Genomic DNA, 19294 nt, shown 5'->3' with positions numbered 1-19294 from the left:
ACGCTGACGCAGATGCTCAGAAAAAAGGCTTTAGCGTACACAGAGTAGTGAGAGCTTGGGGAGCATCCCCACCCTGCACTGATTTTACTTCCGTCCAGCCCTAATGAGAAATTTCTAAACAGCTTTTAGCATCCAGGGCTCACCCTTCTCCACTCAAACTCTCATAAGCACTTATCTCTCTGGGCTTACGGATCTCATTTCCTGTAAAAAAAAAAAAAAAAAGCACACCCTGACCTCCTAGAAAAAAAAAGCAACCACTGCAATCTTTGTTCTTGAATATGTATTTTTTACTGAAAAAATCATTCATAAATTAACAAATACAAAAATGTACAAACACATGGGTAAATAAACGTAATGACACAAAGGATTGCTTTGCTCAGAAGTGTGTGTGTGTTTTAAAACACTAGTCTTCAGTGCAAAAATGTCCCCCTGGCACCTCTTAAAAACATAACAGTAAGCTCAAAAGCCATGGTGATGGAAAGCTACTTTAAGAGTTTAAAGCCACTTCTGGTGCTGAACGACCTGAAGCACGTGGCTGTTGCTCAGACGGTACCTCCCTTAGAGAAGCAGAGCTTTACAGGTAAATTAACTGTCAATAAATAGTTTTGCAAATAAAACCCACATGGCTCATTTAAAAAAAAAAAAGAAATAAAAATCAGCATCGAACAGGACCTGCCCTCCAGTGGGGCTGACCGACGGTGTTGACATGGAAGGGGCGAACGAGTGGCCTTGTTGAATTTCAGCTGCCAGAATATGTACAAGTTCTCCTTAATACGAGAATTTTTACACCATAACAGCACATGCGCTTGACAGTATGTTTTTAACAGTTACATTTACTATACAGTATTTGACATAGCTGATAAGATTAACAGTGCACATTTTCAGATATTCCACATTTTAAAAAGGAAAAAAAAAATAAAATTTAAACATGATTAGAACAAAGGAACTATGAAGAGGGATGCTGCTTGGGGAGGAGGGGGGGAAGATGGACCCTTTTGTGCCAACCACAGAGTGCATTTCTGAGCAGAGGTAACAGCTTTTTGTTCAACACAAGGTGCGATGGGTGTCAGGTACACATCGAAGGATCCCAACTAAGGTAGTTTAACACCTACTCACACACACATGCATGATTCCTGGGGTAGTGAACTCGGACTAGTTGAAATACATTCCTTGTTTGAAGCACCATTAAACAAAGACAGATTTCTAGCAAGGTCTCAAGATGAAAGAAGAGAGGGGCAGGGCAACGCGGGTTCAGCATCTGAAAAGGGTCCACGTGAATTAGAGAGAGAGATTCAGAAGCAAAAGTCTTTATTGCTATATGCGCCATAAAAAGCAAATCCTCACCTCCGCCTATAAATAACCAGATTGAACCCCCTCGGGAAGCGAGTTTAAAGCACACCTAAGTTCAAAGACTTTAAACCCAAGTTACAAACTTATCAGCGCTTTTCAAGGGCAGGCTCGCTGTCCTCTCATACCGGCCGATAAGATCTACACAACAAGAACTTGTGTTTTCTAAACTAACATTTTCTGGATACAGGTTAGGAATGCCCTGGGCAGTCACACCCACAACAGATGCGTATGGGGATCATACGTCCACAGAACCGAGAAAACAATGTAAACCATGAGAAGTTAAGGAAACCGAAGGCAAACAACACAATAAAAAAGAAAGTTGAAGTACTTCGGAGGTTAAGTACCCACCATTGTTATGTATAAATACAAATTAAAACGCAACCCCCAACGTATTTACTTCTAAGTCAGAGAGGTCCGGTAAAAGTGACAGTGTGGGCGCTGTGTAAGGACTGGATTGAGTGTCCGCAGGGAGGAGAGCCTGGAGCCCAGCCTGCCCACCGTGGCCCTGGGGAAGGAGGGGATGGCGGGGCAGAAGGGAGGGGGCACGTCAGTTTGGATGGGGTGTCAGACCAAGCTCTCTGGTTCCCGGTCCTCATTTCCCCCCCCCCCATGATTCATGTGTCCTTCATTTCTCTCACTAACCTGCGACAACCTGCCCCACCAGCTGGGCTTGTGCGAGTGCTGCCAGGAGCTGACGGTGACAACCAAGTGCCCTACCTGGCTCCGGCAGCACTTCAGTGCGCTGCTAGATTTACACAATAAATACAAAATAAAACAACCTCCCAAACCACACCGCCACATTACAGGCGTGACGGCAGGGTGCTATGCGTTCAGAGCGGTGTGGCCAGCTGCCCCATCCCGAGGACAGCACGTGGGCAGGAGACGCCGACCTGGGGCTGCAGCAGCGTGGATGCGAGCTCTCGAGCAAACAGCCAAGCTCGGACTTGCCATCAGCGGGATGTACAGCAACAGGCAAGGGATTTTATTCCGTATGGCTTCTGGATTCATTTGCACATGTTGCAAAAGCGACAGAAAGGGTTTGGTGTTTTTTGTTGTTTGGTTTTTTTGTGTGTGGGTTGTTTTTTTTTTTTTTAATAAATATTCCCATTTCCTCACTCTCACTGGAAAAAGCCACCCCCGTGGTTTCTGGAATGAGTGATGACACAGCTGTATTTCTCATCCACTACATTGGAAAGTTTAGGGCCCTGTCTCACAGACATTTCTGCATATGCACAGCTTAAGTCATGCAAGCAGTCTCACTGGCTTAAAAGGGAACACCTTGCACAAGTAAAGTGCTGCACACACAAGTGTTTACAGAATTCAGGACTAAAATGAGTGACCGTATGTAAACCTCTAGCTTGGATTTGAGCCATAGGAGAAAAATAAAAAGGGGCAATTTACACAGCATATTTACACTTGCACTTCTTTAAGAAGCGATTCTGTTGTATATACTTCAAGCAGGTCATTTAAAAAACCGCACAGACATAAAATGGTATCAGAAGTCGTTTGATCTCCCACCAGGGCAGTTGCCAACTGAATTGCTCCTGACGTTCACCGTCGAGAAGCCAGAGTCCCTCAGCTCAGCCGCTTCCCGGAGGAGAAAGTGTGTCCCAGGCGAGTTGCGGTGCCAGAGATTGCTGAAGGAGGAATGTGGAGACGAGAGCAGCAGGTCGAACCGTTGTCCTGAAACCCAGAAAGCAAGTGGCGGAAAAAAGAAAGAGACTGCTGAGCTCGCTGCACGAGTATCGGGCTGGATTGGTACAGCTAGGGCAATTTGTGCGTGCGCTTTCAGCCTTAATTCTCCAAAATACTGTGATCCTTCATTAGACAAAGTGTTGCTTGTCCTCGATAATCCTTGGAAAAGAAAGTCTAGTGTGGTGCTTTCTTGGTGAAGGGCAGAGCAAAGTTATTTTCTCCTCTTAATATTCGGTCACCAGAGCCAGCTCTGGTGTCAGGTTAACAGTGATGTTCTTATACAAGGCGTCATACGTGACGTTTGGAAAGTAGTTCAAGTTATTGAGGCCGTCCAGGGCTTGCCTTTCTTTCGACTTCCTCAGCAAGGCGTACCTGTGCAACGAGAACCAGAGCCCAGAGTCACTTCCCCGTGTCCCACAGAGCCCTGCGAAGTCCTCCCAATGCTACTAAAACTCCTTAAAACAGCCAGCCCCAACAGCAGCTACAAAACAATGCATTTTGAGCCCTTAATAAAGATAACCGTCGCATTTTCCATACTGGTAAATACCCCAACCTTTAGAAAATTACCATCCATCACTTGATGAAGAGCAAAATGCTCTCTGTGCCACCAGCAAGCACTCAGCCATCAAACAACCTGCGGGTCCCATGCCCAGGAGGGGGCTGAGCTCGGGGGTCCTGCCAAGCCCTCACCAGCCAGCACATCCTGGAGAAAAGCAGCTGATGGCTGATGCAGTCCTTTCCATTTTTAAGAAACTGGACCACAAACAAGAGCAGAACTAAAAGGTTTTGGTCCAAGGGATGGGGGACAAGGAAGTAAAACTAGAAGAATGATGGTTTGGGGAAGGAAACTGCAGCTGGTGCACAAAAACAGCCTCAACCAAATTTAGGGGCAGCACAATGAGATAAAGATGGGAGGGGAAAAAAAATACAATAAGCAGAAACATTTTGTCAGGACAGGACACTGACTTTCCGGGGGCCTGGCAACACCAGGGCAAGTGGGAGCTGGGCTGGGACCTGGGGGCAGAAAAAACACCAGGGAAGGGATGTGCTGGGAGAAAGAGGAAGATTGGGTCAAAGCAAAGAGGGAAGTGCCAAAACTGGCTTCAAAGAGGTCACAGCATCAGGACACGGGCAGGACACTTCGTGTCTTGATGAACACTTTCCTTCTCCACAGTGAGAGGTGTCAGGCCCCCCTGCTTGGGTGGGAGAAGGAGCAGGGCTTTCAGACGGCCGCAGTGAGCACTTGCCAGTGGGTAAGCGCAGAGCAGAGGGAAGCAGAGATTTCAGAGGTGGGACACAGAAGGTATCTATTGCTAAACCTCGCCTAGGCTGGGCATCGGGCTCCTGACGCAGCAGCGCGCACAGGAGTGCTCAGCAGCGTGGGTACCAGCCCCACCGGGGCCAACCGTTGCCTTGTCCACCTTCACCCCAGACCCCCCCCTCCCACAGCACTGACCCACAGCTCCTGCTGACGTCGAACCAGGGCTCCTGGCTGGGGCCGGGAGGGGACCAGCGAAGCCTTAGGAACAAGAGCTCAACCCCTCTGCACTCCCAGCCTTCCACGCTTCAAGGGTTTGACTAAATATGGCTGTTTAAGCAAAAAACAACTACTCTTTTTTTTTTTTTTAAGAGTGAAATGAGAGAAGCATCTCTTACTGGCTGCATTCTGTCTGACAGAGAAATGAAAACTAGGGCTAAAGGTGACATAACCTCAAATGGGAACTCCCCCAAAAATGAGTCTTCTATAAGAAGAAACCAGCAGCTAGCTCAAATGGTACCTGCAACACAAACCCTCCTTGCTGCTTCTTCTGCCAGCAGCAGCCAGAAGCCGCTCTGCAGAGCGGAGCTTGCACTGCCCAGCAGCTCATCACCTACAAGTGTTAATTCCCGCAGTTGTTTGTGAAAAAGGTGTTTCTCTGCTTTTCTGTTGCATAGTTTTCAGAAGACTCAAATTCCACCAAGGTCCCCTGGCAAAAGCAGCCATTTGACCAACCCTTGTACTCCCCAAAACAACCCTGGCTCCTGGAGGAAGGGGATGGAGCCCTCCTGGAAAGCTCCAGGGATAATTTAACTTTTTGAGGAAAAAAAAAAAAAAAAGACAAAACATCCACTACCAAGTAACAACACTGCTTCTGCAATAGTGACTGCCTTCATGGTACAGTCCCAGGGTGTTGCTACTGATTCTGCTGGTGTTCCCAGCGACACCTGATGCTTTAGCAGCCACACAGCATGAAAGCCCCCCGCTCTCTGCCTTCTGCAGGTTGAGCAATGCCTCCTTCAACACTCACATCAGGCTCTTCTAGAAACGTAGAAGCTTCTCTGAGATCTGGCATCAGCCACCCCCTTTAGGAACATCCCCCTTGAGACACAGGACAGGCCCCCAGCCTGCCACCAGGCTGTTGTGCTGACAACCCCCTCTTTTGGATGGCATCCAAGCAGCTACAGCCACAAAGCAAGGACCCACCATCGTAGGGATAGAGGGTATAAAACGTAGGGATGGAGGGAGACAGACAGTGTTCTGCCTCCTTTATTTCCCACAGTTAGCATCCTTCCTGAGTTAAGGCTGTTGCTGCCCTCAAACAGCTGCAGGGAGCCTTGTACACAGTATAATTGATGAAGGGCTTTAGGATCCTTAAAAAACAAATATATATATATAAAAAGAATTCACTTGCCTTCCTAGAAACTGCACTTCTCCCCGATGATGGTGGGGAATTGATTTGTATTTCCCTGTGTCTCCTTCCGGTCGAGTCACCGAGTAGCCTGCGTACTGCACTCTGCATTAGAAAGGGAAGAAATAAAATAAATTAAATAAAAATAAAAACCAACTGTTGCATTTGCTCTGCGGTCAGCGCTTGCCAGGACAGCAGTGTTAGTACGCCTGGGGCTCTTACTGCAGCTTTGCCTTTCCACCCAGCAGATAAGCTATGCAAACCTCCCCACTCCAGCCTGGGCTCCGGGCAAGTCCCACAGCACTCAGCCCCTCAAGGCTTGAGCTCAGCTGAGATCAGTTTGAGCTCAGCAGCGTGGGATATTGCACACAGAAAGAACCATTTCCCAACCAAACTTCTCTGTTTGCTTCCCATCTACCACCAGCGCAGGCTGGAGGGGCTCCCCTCCCCAGCAAGCCGCCGCGGCTGGGTGAAGCAGGAGCAGGCAGCCCAGCGCCGGTGGCAGAGGGGACCACGCTTGCCCCCGCAGCACGTGGGCAGCTTGGCTCGCAGAACCAACCAGCAGAAGCGGAGCTCAGGGACATCGGCTGAGCAGAGCCCATACCTGTTCCAGAGGTCATCGTCTTCGCCGCCCCAGCCCCAGAAGGCGTTAGGGAAACCGTTGATCTTCTGAAACTGCTCAACAGTCAGGCCACTCACCCCGCCAAAGAACTCGCTGTAAGGGAGCCTAAGCGGGAGAGAAGGGGTTAGGGCAGAGCCCCACAGCACCGCACGCTCCCTTTTGCAACAGGGAACGCCTGAGCCGTGAGGATGCGATTTCTTCTATTCCACTCTCATGTTTACTTTGCGCAAGCATGGGAAGCAAACCAACATTCATCTTCTGCTTTTTTAAGAAAATTAATAATCTAACGCTGGCTCCTTAGCTATTAGGGTAGTGCAGAGGAAGAACAGTGCTTACAGATACATGTACTTATCCAGCTTGGCTGCAAAGTGCCTCGGCATCTGTCCACACCCATAATAGTTACGGTCATTTTCTGGTATGTGGTCCACATCGTGAAAGATGAGACAGTCCCAGTCCAAGTCCTTCATTGCTTCCCGAAAGCCAACATTGAAGAGCATGGCACGGTTAAAGGGTTGGTTTCCAGCCTAGGGAAGAGAGAGTTCCTTCTCAAGGGGAGCCCGGTGCAGCTCGTGCTCCACGTGTGCATTCGCACTCTTATCTAGAAAACTGCAGACGGCAACCAGCTCCCACATCAGTGCCACAAAAGGAAATGATGTATTGGAACAGACAGACTAGTGACATCAACCAAGACTTAAGTATTCGATTTACTGTGCAGGAGCAAAAATAAAGATGCTGAAGTCTTATTACTCAGACACTTGAAAAAACCCCACGATTTTGATCAATCTTTTTAAGATAGAGCTAAATATGAAGGTACATTTACCGGATGGACGAAGCCAGGTAGCTTAAGTGACAGGTTCACATAAACACCAAATGTCAGTCTTATGTTTTGCAGCCTTCCAAGTCTTCTAGATACTGCCCAGACAAGAAACGTGTAACTCTGGTCAGGCCATTCCTGTGCCTCAGACCTCCTCTGCCTGCCTGATGCTCCCCAGAACTACTACAGAGATATACAGAAATAACGCAGCATTGTCTAAACTGCAAATACCTGGTTCAAAGTTGTTATTTTTTATATATCTCCTTCAATAGAGTACTTTTTTTTTTTAAATTGAATCTCTACTTTATTTTTTAGTTAAAAGCAGTAATTTTGGGGCACGCGTCTCAGCTGTGCCACTTTTATGCAGAATGGGACAACTTAAACATTGCAACGTGAACCCCCAACGTTTAAATGATGCCATCTGATAGGTAAATGCCCCGGGACACAGCGCAGAGCTGCATTTTGAGTGCAGCACGTCTGTGCCCCAGCGGCTGCCGCCCCAACCGCCCCTGGGCTCACTCACTTGTTCCACAACGTAGAAGGCGAACTGTAAACGTTGCCGCTGCAGCATGGGAATAAGGTGTCTGAAGAGGACGGGAAGATGCTCGTATCGATTGCGGAACGGGATCAGGATCGCCACCTGATGAGGAAAAGACACGGCTCTTACTGCACCGCACCAGCGGCTCCTGCTGCAGACAGACCCCCGGGCTGGGGAGCGGGGCTGGCTGGTGTTATGGGAGGGGGAGCAGCACTAAACGTGGTGTCCCAGCTGTGCCATGTAGGGCTGAGCAGCCTGAAACCCTTCCAACCTCCAGAACACAGATTTCCTATTCACTTTTTGCAAAATTGTTGCTTTGGGGAAATTCAGCGTAACCTTGAGTGGGAAGGAGACCTGCCGCCCCCACAGACAGCAGGATTTGGGCCAGGCCCTGCTACCATGCTGCCCTAAGCCACCTCCCTCTGGGGACAGGAGTGCTCAGCAGTGTCACCTTGCCTCTCTGGGTCACATCCCACCCCAGACAGGGCATCGGGGAGAGCAGGCAGGCGAGCTCCCTGCCTTAGCAGCCCAAACAGAAGCTCAGAGCTGACTTGTGCATCACTAGAGCAGCCCCTGAGCTCAGCATTTCTCCCCCAGGCACTGCAGCCCCACACTTCAGAGATCCTTATATTCATTACTATGGAGCTGCAGCACATCAGAGATGTTCCCGTTGATGTCGCCCCACCACACCCCCAGGACCCTCCGTCCCCCCATGCTCAGCAGGGACACAGGGCTCCCCCTTTACCTTCCAGCGAGGCAGGCAGTCGCTCGGCTTCCAGTGGCCTCCCAGCTTGATGGAAGGGTCTTTTGAAAAGAACTGGTGGATATCCTCCATGGTGATCTCGCTCATATTTACATCAATGGGGCCCTCTGCGGAGAGGCAGAGGAGGAGGTCAGGAACCCCTGCGGTCCTGATGCCTGCTCAGAGCAGCGCTCTGCTGCATCCCGGCCCTCTAACCCCAGCACTGAATGCAGGCAGCCTCTTCCTTCCCCCCCAAGCACCAACAAAACCAATTAGGAAATGCTGCTGGCGTGACTTGTAACACCTCCATCCCTGTTCAGCCTTTGTGGCTGGCCGCTGTTGGATGCAGCTCTCCATCAGACCCTCACTGGCCAGAGGAACCCTCTACTCCTCCATACAGGTTTCCAGTAGACTACAAACCCCACACCTCAGTAGAGAGTCGTTTCCCTCTTTTAGGAAACATTGACCCGCAAAAGCCCAATTTTCCACTGCAGTATCGCTTTGGTGGAAGCATTTCTTCCTTGGGGGGCGTCCAGTCTGCTGCCTGCACCACTGCCTGCCCAGCTGTACACGGTACAGCTCGGGGCTGGGACCGGTGCTTAAGGCAGCCACCCCACCGGCACTGCCCCTGGAAAAGGGCTGGCCAAGCCTTTTCACCAGCTCCCAGCACACAATCCCTCTTTTGTTTGCATTTGCCAAGTGATGGGCTCCTGCTTCAGCAGGGAGACATGCCTCCGACGTAGCAGGGATTAATTTGTGTAAGCGCATAAACAATGATTTCCCAGGAGGGGACCGGCCTCCGAACAGGGCTCCCATTCATCCCCAGGTGCCTGGCGCAGAAAGGTGCAACGCCAGCGAGCCAGGGAATGCCACGATGTGCCCTCCAAAGCCATGGGGAGCAGGAGAGGGGCACGGGTCCGCCAGGATGCTACTCACTCATAGAAGGGAGCCTCTCGGGACAGGTGTGGTTGGGGAAGTAGGTAAAGTCTTCAGGAAGAAACGTTGTGGCTTGCAGAAAGGTGTCATTGTGGTTCAGATCAAGAGGATAATCTGGGGAATAGGGGAAAAAAAAAAAAAGAGAGAGGAAAAAAAAGTTTACACTTGAGCTGCTGGTCTTTGTTATTTCCAGCCACCTCCCCTTGCTACTGTGAGCAGACTCCAAAGCCACCCATGGCTGAGGATATCCCCATGCAGCATGAGCTCTAGACTTAACAACCCAGCTAGGTGCTCATCCCCACCCCAGGGCAGGTGGCTGCAGAAGCCCTGGCTGCCTTAGACAACGCCACACAAAAAAAATCTTCATGTTTTCTGGCCAGGGGAAGAATTTTGAGCGTCACTTTTAGGTATCGCAAACAGCTCAAAGCGAAGGAGCACGTGGTGCTTGGAAGGAAAAGCTACTTAGCACCCTGTCCCTGAAGGATGGTGGCACAGGGAGAGGGGATGTGCTCCTCCAGCAGGTTCTTTCCTAACAGGCTCAGAGAGGGAAGTCCCCAGGCAGGTCCAAATGCCAGCAAGGACTGTCAGTGAAGCAGCCTGTGCAGGGAAATCCTGCCTCGAGTCCTCCTCAAAGGATCAATAAAAACTATCACATTACATGCAGCCTTTCCTCCGGTTTGCATCATGCAAGAGCACAGGAGCCCCCGTGCTCCAGCAGTCAGGGCAGTGCCCAGCACGGCGCATTTCTCCAGCCCCACCATTCCTCTGCATCCCTTTACCTCCTGCGCAAAACCCCTCCAGCCTCCTACACCTGTAGATGTTTTAAGGAGGGTTTTACGCAACCATGAACTTCTGCTTTCTACAAAGTCAACAGCTTTGCACAAGACACCCTTAGCCAAGCATGACCTTTATTTTAGGCACTAGAAAAAGTTCCCTGCCCGTAGTAAAGCACCAGCTGCTACAGGAGGATGCTGCCTCTCTGCTTTCTCCAAGCATCAGATGCTTAGTAGAGGGTTGGCCTTTTGTTCCCCAGCACCCAGAGGGCACCAGCCCCAACTTTACACCCCACAGAGGTCCTGGAAAGTGGCTGTTTAGGGCTGAGCCACCCAGTCCCATCACAGGCAGCCCCCGGACCTACCAGGATGAGGTCTCATCCTTTCCAACTACCTTACCATGCCCAGGCACTCCTGCAGCAGCTGGCTGCAGAAGCATGAAACAGGGCTGACATTCACCATGCTGATTCCAAGCAAGAACAGCCCTGGTTTCTCATGAGCACAGTACAAACGAGCTGGTATTCAGGCACCCAGAGACAAGACCAAAAAAAAAGAAAAAAAAAAAAAGTCTAGTGTTCCCCTGCCACCCCCTGAAAGCTGTCCACGCAGCTCTGCAAAGCCTTGGACACAAAGGCTGCAAGTGATCCATCAGCAAATAGTTGATTTACAGTAGGTAGCCAGATTTTTAAGCTATTTTACTGAACACAGTGTGAAATTCAGATTTTTTTTTTAAAGCAGCAGCTATAACCTTTCAAATTAAGCATACATTTAATTTCAAGACCATATTGATAGCAAAAAAGTTTTAATCCTGAGAGCAACTTAATAAACCCAGAATTACAGTGTAGTGAAGTGAACGAATCGGCTGAGATTAAGAGTTAAGAACTGAAGCCACATTTAAGGATAGGGACATTTAAGTAATTGCATAAGCACAGTACATTCTCCATAGCAGAAAGGCTGCATCTAATAACCACATCATTGATATAGCAAGAAAAAATAATCTAGTGACAATTTAATCTTTTAAAGCAAAGCAAGGAGGGTTGCTTTTACCTGCAAGGTCAAAATCTTTCATTTAAATCTACTGGGACAAGTCATTGCCAGCCTGATATTTCAGCTAACTTTATTGTGCTAGTATCTACCATCACATCATTAATAACGTTATTATTAATGTCACATCATTAATAACCACTCAAATAAGTGGTACCCAAACTATCTCAGACTCAAGATGGACTTGTAAACAGAGCCTAAGGGCTTTTCAAGTATGATAGATACCATTTTGGATGTTTGATAATTCTCTAAATTTCAGTGACTGAATTCCCATTAAATTCCTATCACCAGAGCACGCTCTCAGTACTTAGTCCAGCTGACAACACATGGTGAAGCTCAACTCCCCTTTTTTGCATAAAGGGCTGCTTTTTCTGCTTGTGGAAGCACAGAAGGGACGCCTCTTGGCTCACCGAACAGGAAACCTATTATTGCATCTATTAGCAAATGATGAAAAAGTTATAAGTTACTTCCTCATTTTAATACAAGAGGAAAAAGAGCTAAGGGGAAAGAATAAACGCAGATGGATGGGGATAAGCACGCTGCGCTTGCATCAGACCACCCTGTGCTTGGTCACTTTGCCATTCAGGGTGGGATAGTGCATTTTTAAGGAATCTGCCTAGAAATTAAAGCCCCAGGTCCCAGCAAGACACACACATAAGGCAGCACTCTTGCTGCCCCAAGCACTCAAGCCCCTTGCTGGGACACGTGTGATGTGCAGGAGAGGCCGCGGCTCAGAAAGCATCAGCAGCCTCCTGCTTTCCAGTGCTCCCGTGCAGCTGAAGCGGGGGCAACCAGAGAAGGGCGACAAGGTCTTCTACCGCCCAGATTGGTTTGTCACCTGTGCCAGCTCACCCCTGGCAGCAGCATCCCTGTCCCTGCTCCGCATGCCTCTCCTGGGAAGAGGGGAAGGGATGCAGAGATGTGCAGGGATGTGACACTTGCTGCTGCCTGCGGGATAGGACATGGGCAGGAGAGCCTGGGAGCCGCTTCCAGCAGCTCTGAGTCATGACAGGGACAGCCAAGGACTTTGCTGGGTCCCTCCCTGCAGCCGTACCAGAGAGGTTTGCTCTCTCAGCCGTCACACTGCCCGCAGCGGCGTGGGGAGGATGCACTAACCAGGCAGTGCCACCCACCCAGATCCCATCAAGGTGCCCGAAAACAGAGTCGGGAAGGGAAGATACGGATCCTGGTGTTAATATAATCCTTGTGGCCACAGCGCCACACGCCTTCCAGATGTCACCACCATCCGTCACGCATCTGCTTTGACCTGCCTGCCAGGGAAGGACACCCAAGGATGGTGCATAGCACTTGTCTATGTTAAAACCATCCTCGTGGCTGGAGCTCTCGAGGCAGGAGGGACATCAGCCCGTGCCTGTGGAGCTGGGATGGATATGAGGCCTGGGTGAAGCCAGTCATTTCGGTAGCAGCAGTACCAGTATCACTGACGCTAATGTGATAACCGTTTCCTTGTCTGCTGCAGGCAGCAGGAGCACACAGCAGATTTTTTGGAGGGCTCGGAGCCCCAAGGGCCAGGACCACAGCAGGACAGAGGCTCCCATCTCCACAAGCAGCAGCGGTGGAGCGTCTAACCCTCCTCCCCTCGGGGGATCAGCTACTTCCTCACCCTGCGTTTGCGTTACTTGATGTTTCCAGCCTTAAAAATAGCCCGGGCTGGCAGCCCCGGCCGGCTTTGGCAGGGAGAGGAGATGACCTGGGGTGTCGATCTCTTGTGCAAGTTGATAATTCCCCTCCTGTGCCCATCCCCAGTCAGAGTACAGCTGACCTGGCGGCCACACCACCTGCCCCTCCACAGGCCAGGCAGCAAGGACACGGCTTGTATTTTTTATTAATAGGGAAATAATCTTGCCTTGTAAAACTATCAGCCCCTGCTGATGAACCCTCACAGCAGAGGAGCTGAGCTCCACGGCGCCGCCGCTGCCCGATGCCAACCGCACCAGCGTGACATGTCAGCGGGGAAGGGACACGCTCGGTGTCACACCAGCCCAAAGGCAACACCTCACCCTGGCTTACACATAGCCTTGTGAATTTATGCTTTGTTTTACCATATTTACACCAAAATTTACAGGTTACTGTAACCCTGTTATCAGCTTGATATCATGGACAATGAACAGCCTGGGACCGGGAGCCTGCAACTCCACTCCCTCTGTTCTGCCCAAAGTTCAATATATTATTTGTGGCAGATCTCCAGCCAAGTCATCTCAGTTCATCCTTGCATGGGAAGAGTGAAGCTTACGAGCACAGGCTCCTCCACATGCACGGAGGCAGAGCTCTGCGCACGCGTGCGCCTGGGAAGTTATTTTTTAAATATGAAACCCGATCCTTGCACTGAATTTGAAAGTGTTTACCCTCAGACTGGTTGAAGCTAACAAGTTTGAATTCCTGGAAAGCAAAGAGGTTTTCGGCTCAGCATCCCATCATTTGAGACCTTTCCAGAATTTCACCCCATGTACAAGTTAGAAGCATTTGAATTTTTAAAATATATATAAAAAACCCTAATATAATTCATATATATAGTATATATATACACACAGCAATTCTATATATAGTATGTATTTTTATGTTATATACAATATACATTTTTATATATAAAAAATAAAAACCTAAGCCAATTAATCAAAGTTCCCACCCTGCATTTACCAGCATAAATCAATTCTTTCAAGCAAGAGTGCTTCAGGTCAACTCGATTTCCAATGGAAAGGGAACCTTTGATCAAAATGACAACTATTCGAGAAATACCTGAGTCATTCACGCTGCTGTTCCTCTTGGCATAGGCACTGCGGACCACCTGCTCATACACCTGAGCTCCTATTGTTCGCATGTTTTCACGAATCATGATGCCTTGGGCTTGCATCATGAAGAGGTAGGTGTTCACTGCAAAGGAAAAAAAAAAAAAAAAAGGAATATTTTCATGAGCATCAGCTTTTGTAGGAATGAGAAACAGGAGGCTTTTGGAACTGTTCCCAGCCTTCTGCTTGGTTTCAGCTCCCTCCTGCCAGGAGGATCGCCGGGTCGCACGTGCCTCGGTTGCCCGACGGGAGCTGGGAAGGGCAGCGAGTCGGGAAGCGGAGGCGTAAGGCACGTTTGGAAACCCAGCTGGTTAATAAGGGGAACGTGCACCCAGCTAGACCTGACAATGCAGACTGTAATGCAGCACCGCAGCTTAAACAACTCCACCTTTTGCTGCCTAACTAGGGAGGTTTAATTAGGAAATAGCATTATAACAGGAAAGTAACCTGGTCTAGTGGAAGGTGTCCCTGCACACGGCAGGGGAGTTGGAACTAGATGATCTTTAAGGTCCTTTCCAACCCAAACCATTCTATGATTCTAAGCTGCACGCCTGGAGAAGGGCACTCATTCCTAGACTGCAGCACCAAGGGCGGACACTTACTTGGCAGAGGTACCTCAACTGGCACCACAAAAACATCCCACCACCAGTCTCTGAGCCCACCGGCAACCCAGAGCAGGCAGCATTTCACAACACAAGCCCCCTGGCTGCCTGGGGCCAGCCACCCCCCAGCCAGGTTTCTTCCCCCCTGCCCCCAGCTCCTTTCCCGCTGCCCCCATGCCCTGGCACTGCTCGGGCAGAGCTTGGGTTTCAGTTTCAGCTGACACCCGGCGCCAGCAGGGACGGGCCCCAAAGCAAACAGCAGCCAGCACAGCCCTGCGTCACCAGCAGCGCCCGCAGGAACGGCAGGACGGCCACCGTGCACGCCACAGCACCCCTCGCCAGCATCGCAGTGCCAGCCCCCTGCAGCGACGTTTTTGGCTGAAGAATGAAGGGGCGGGGGGGGAATAAATCTTGATTTGAAAATAGGGAGGAGGGGAGATCTGAAAGGACAATTCTGCACTACTAATTAAAAAAAAAAAAAAACACAAACAAAACAGGTCAAAAGACACTCCAGGAGGGATGAAGAGGGCACCAGGCCAAGGAAACAACAGAGACCCTGCAGAGAGGAGAGCAGTAACTGATGAAATGTCACCAGGAAACATCCATGACAGGTCGTTTCTACAGCAGGCGTATCACAAGCTGTAACAGCCTGAAACCGGTGGCTGCCAGTGCCAGGAAGGTACAGTCATTGCTGGAGTCACCGGGAGTGCAGATTAGATAGGGCACCCTGGAGACAGCACAGCTATCAGAGGGCAAGGTCCTCCCAAACACCACCCGCCAGCTGGTACCCACACTGACGCACTGTCCCCAGCCCCTGCCCTGCTCTCCCTTTCCACACTCACAGACCAAGGCAGCCTCCAGAAAGGATTTTCCAAACCCAACAGTATTTGGTTTTCACACAGCTAAGTAAATATTTGAAAGGGCAAGAGAGCCCCACGCCATGCCTGGCGCCCCCCCCACGCCATGCCCAGGCGCTGCCCATGCCCAGCCTGTCTCCAAGCCACTGGAGATTTTCACCACCAGGTTTTCAGCAGGAAGGGGGGGTCGGCTGCATTAAGTGCTTGGCAACTAAATAGCTTGAAATACAGTTTTAAATGCCTATTTCCAGCCCTTCCCTTCCCATACACGTACCCTTCGTGGTGGAGCCAGTGACGGCATGCCATCAGTTACACCAGCAAAAGCAGGGGCTGCCTCAGCCAAAGTTGCATCCAAACCCTCTTTCCTCACCCGCCTCTCGTGGGGCCAGCTCAACAACCCAGAGTAACCGCCGGGGGGGTTAGTGACAGCTACAAAATAAACGTGTGCTCTGGTGCAGTTTCTTGGCAAGATACTCCTGTTGCAATGACAGCGAGAGGCAGCAAGGGCTGCTCCTGCTCAGAAAGACGAGGGGTTCGCTCTAACAGATCCCCAGGGGATAAGGCTCAAGGAAAAGCTGGCATTTTGATGTGGCACCGGAGGCCAGAAACAAATGTAGCTGAAATACCCCATGCAAAGCCTCACACTCAGCCTTAGAAGCTCGCACTCGGACTCATTTCCTGCTTGAAGCCCCAGCTTTGCCAGGCAGCTGCCAACCAGAACTTATGGAAATGGGAGTTCCTGGGGGAAAAAAACCCCAAAAGTTTACAGAAATGAGCTATTGAGGGGTTAGTGGTGACTAAGGGAGCGATGCAGTGAGGCTGGCATGGCCTTGGGGTCTAGGGCAGGATGCACAGGGCAGCTCCAGCCTGACCTGCCCACGTAGGCCAGGCACAGGGCACGTCTCAGAGGACCACAAGAAGATGGGGAAGTTGGGCAACTGCTCCTTCAGCTCACCAGCCCACGTCACAGCTCTGCCTCAGTTGCAAAGGCAACATAGTAAGGGTTGATGCTTGGGGGATACGGCTCCTAAGGACATGTTTATAACATCACTCCAATCTGTGGCCAGAAGCACTGCAGGACTCTACCAGGGGGCAACACAAACTAACACATCCAGCGACAGAAACAGCATCCTTCCATCCCAGCAAGCACAGCAGAATGCAACTCCTAAGGGAGGGGAGCACCGCACAGCCTCACCTCGGCCATCAGCAAACAGTGAGGGTTAGAGACTGCCCAGCTCCCTTTCCAAAAACCCAAAAGGGTAATCAAGGGCCAGGGCACTGCATCCCTCCTCTCTGCACACAGCAAAGGGTAGCGGGAGCCACTCGAGTCGAGATGTTTATCAGGAGCAGGATGTTGATAAGGGAAGGGGGAGGCAGCAAGCTTGCACCTTCCACACTGCGTGGAGTCTGACTCGGCAGCAAGGCGTAACTCGCTGATGCCAAACAAGTAGTTTAGCTTTCTATTTCGTTATGCCTTCTACTCGCTGGATAAAGCGGAACCAGGTTTGGTGAAGCATGAAAGAACATGAGAGACGCAAATCAGCATCCAATCCCCGCTTCATTTAAGGAAGAGGGAGGATTGTCGGGCGCAGTGAAAGCGCCGTTTGTTCCCCGTTCCCTTGGCGGGCAGACGGAGCCGGGGCTCGGCACAGCCACATGACAGGGCTTGCTGGGTCGGACTCGCTCGGAGCAGCAGTGGGAATCCTGAACAGACTGTCACAGCAGCCACCATCCCAGGGGAGCGCGAGCACAAACAACACCAGCTTTGTTTAAGGCAGCAGTTGCCTTTTCACATATTAACCCCTTTATTCAGACAATTAAGGAGATACCTGGCCACAGTCGAGCTATGTCAACATGCCACGCACCCAGTGCCAAGAACCCCCCATGATCATACTGACCCCAGCCCACAGCTCCTTCTCCTGCCCCCAAAACAACCCGCAACCACAACATAAGCTTCACAAACCCCACGCTTATCCAGAATACACAGTTCACTCGGGTCAGAAAACTGGATTTAAAACACATTATTGAAGACATTTCACTGCCCATACCCACGCAGTGCTGAAATTAGCGGCATGGAGCTGCCAGGGCTGGGTCTGGACCAACACTTGGTAATCACTGTACCTATCTCAAACCTCACTCCTTGGTTTCCTTCACTTTAGATGAGCAAATTGGCCATGTTTTAAATTATTAAGCCTGACCCGGCTGACCCTACAGAGCCCAGGGCCCCTGTACCCAAAAGATGGCATTTCCCAGAGCCACAGTGCCGGAGCCACAACCAGCGGAGGAAGGAGATGCCGAGCATCCCCACCGCTGCCTTCTGCCCGGGGAGGAACCAGCACATGCAGGCTCAGCCTGAACCAGGGTTCAGCCAGAGAACAATTCTCCATGTTGCGAGATATTGCTAATCTAATCACATAGGATGATCTCGAAAATTACATTGGCCTCCTGCCTTTATTCCAATTGAGCACACAGCACTTCAGACCACATACACGCAATGATAACAGCCCGGCTACGGCTGCTGAGCAGCGGGACAAGGACAGGAGAGGGATTTTAGCTGCTGTCAGAGGAGGGTCGAGGTGCCCCTTTTCGTACAAATTTCCAGCAGACCCCCACTACCCACACAGAAAATGAGCAAAATTTAAGAATCCATTTGCCCAAATTACTGCCTTAACATTATTCTTGTTAGTTCATTGAAGGACAAGTCAACCCCTCTGGGATTTAAACACGTGCAAACCATGATACCAGACCTACGGCTTGCCACCAGCTGGAGCAGAGGCACGATGAATGCTGTACCCCAACCTCCCTGCCCACAAGCAACAGGGAGGTCAAGTGCTCATCCAAGGCAGGGGTGGATGCAACAGCTTCGACCAGGGAGGTAAAGTCCAATTATATAAATGAGCGTTGAAGGCTTCCTGTAATCATTTCTCTGTTGGTATTTTCGGAGCACTTCTAATCAAGAAACAGCTGACTCTCTCATGGAAAATTAATTTTACTGTGATGATATGTACTAGAAGAGGCAGCAGGATAATTTGCAGCTCGGGAGTTGATTCGGAAGAGGTCTGAGCGCGATCCACACCAGCTACCGACACAGGAAGGGGACAGACCGGACACAACTTGCTCCTGACCCCAACACGCTTCCGCCACCTGCGGAAAGGACCTTCCTACAGCATCCCCCAGCACAGGGATGGTGCAGTACCCCAAGCCCCGTGCCGGAGAGACAGCCGCTGGGTCAGGAAGAGGGGCCAGGCGGTTCACGGCAGCCCCGCACGCCTACAGCGGTATCAGTGCCCAGCACGGCAGCCAGGCTTTCCTGAGGAAGGAGCGGGTCTTCCTCTGCTTTTGAGATTTAGGGCTTTCTGTCACATTCAGCATTTTTCCCGGTTCATTACTCCATCAGCACTGCAGAAGCACAGAGAGGCTGTTTGTCAGTTTATCACGGTCTCACTACAACATGCAGCGTTCTCCGGCCGGCACCCGGGGCTCTGGAGCAGCTGGACCCCATCCCGACAAGGGCAGTGACCGCGAGCCCCTGCCCTGCCCTGGGAGCACACATCCCAACCAACACAGTCATAAATCAACGTACAACCAGGGAAGCTGCCGCTCAACAAACCGCTTTGCCGTACATCCGAAGCGCCTGGCAGAGCTTGCAGGACGCCTGTGTGTGGGAGACACAACAGGAGATCCAGAGATGTGACTCTGGAAGCAGGGAAGGTCCCGCAGGCAGCAGGAATGGGTACTGAGGGCACCCCCAGCACCCTGCCAGGGCTGGGAGACCCTGCCCGCTGCAAACACCTCCCACAGGGCCAGGAGACAGCAAAACCAGCAGAGTCATGTCTACGTTAAGC

At 50.7% G+C, this 19294-nt stretch overlaps 1 protein-coding gene across 1 annotated transcript in view; it reads right to left on the bottom strand.

The window, feature by feature from the left end:
- Positions 1 to 274: 274 nt before the first annotated feature.
- B4GALT5 (beta-1,4-galactosyltransferase 5) overlaps positions 275 to 19294 on the bottom strand; it is a 39547-nt gene continuing 20527 nt past the window's right edge. Inside the window, exons 2-9 of the mRNA XM_074605283.1 lie at positions 13941 to 14075; positions 9367 to 9480; positions 8434 to 8558; positions 7674 to 7790; positions 6673 to 6860; positions 6319 to 6441; positions 5718 to 5819; positions 275 to 3417 (exon numbers count right to left, since the gene is read on the bottom strand). Of these exons, the coding sequence (XP_074461384.1) occupies positions 3270 to 3417; positions 5718 to 5819; positions 6319 to 6441; positions 6673 to 6860; positions 7674 to 7790; positions 8434 to 8558; positions 9367 to 9480; positions 13941 to 14075 (1052 nt within the window). The 3' untranslated portion in view covers positions 275 to 3269. The remainder of the gene's footprint in view (positions 3418 to 5717; positions 5820 to 6318; positions 6442 to 6672; positions 6861 to 7673; positions 7791 to 8433; positions 8559 to 9366; positions 9481 to 13940; positions 14076 to 19294) is intronic.

Source organism: Larus michahellis, chromosome 12, assembly GCF_964199755.1.
Source record: "Larus michahellis chromosome 12, bLarMic1.1, whole genome shotgun sequence".
Lineage (NCBI taxonomy): Eukaryota > Metazoa > Chordata > Aves > Charadriiformes > Laridae > Larus > Larus michahellis.
Note: the sequence above shows the minus strand (reverse complement) of the source record. Positions and strands in the feature narration are given on the sequence as shown.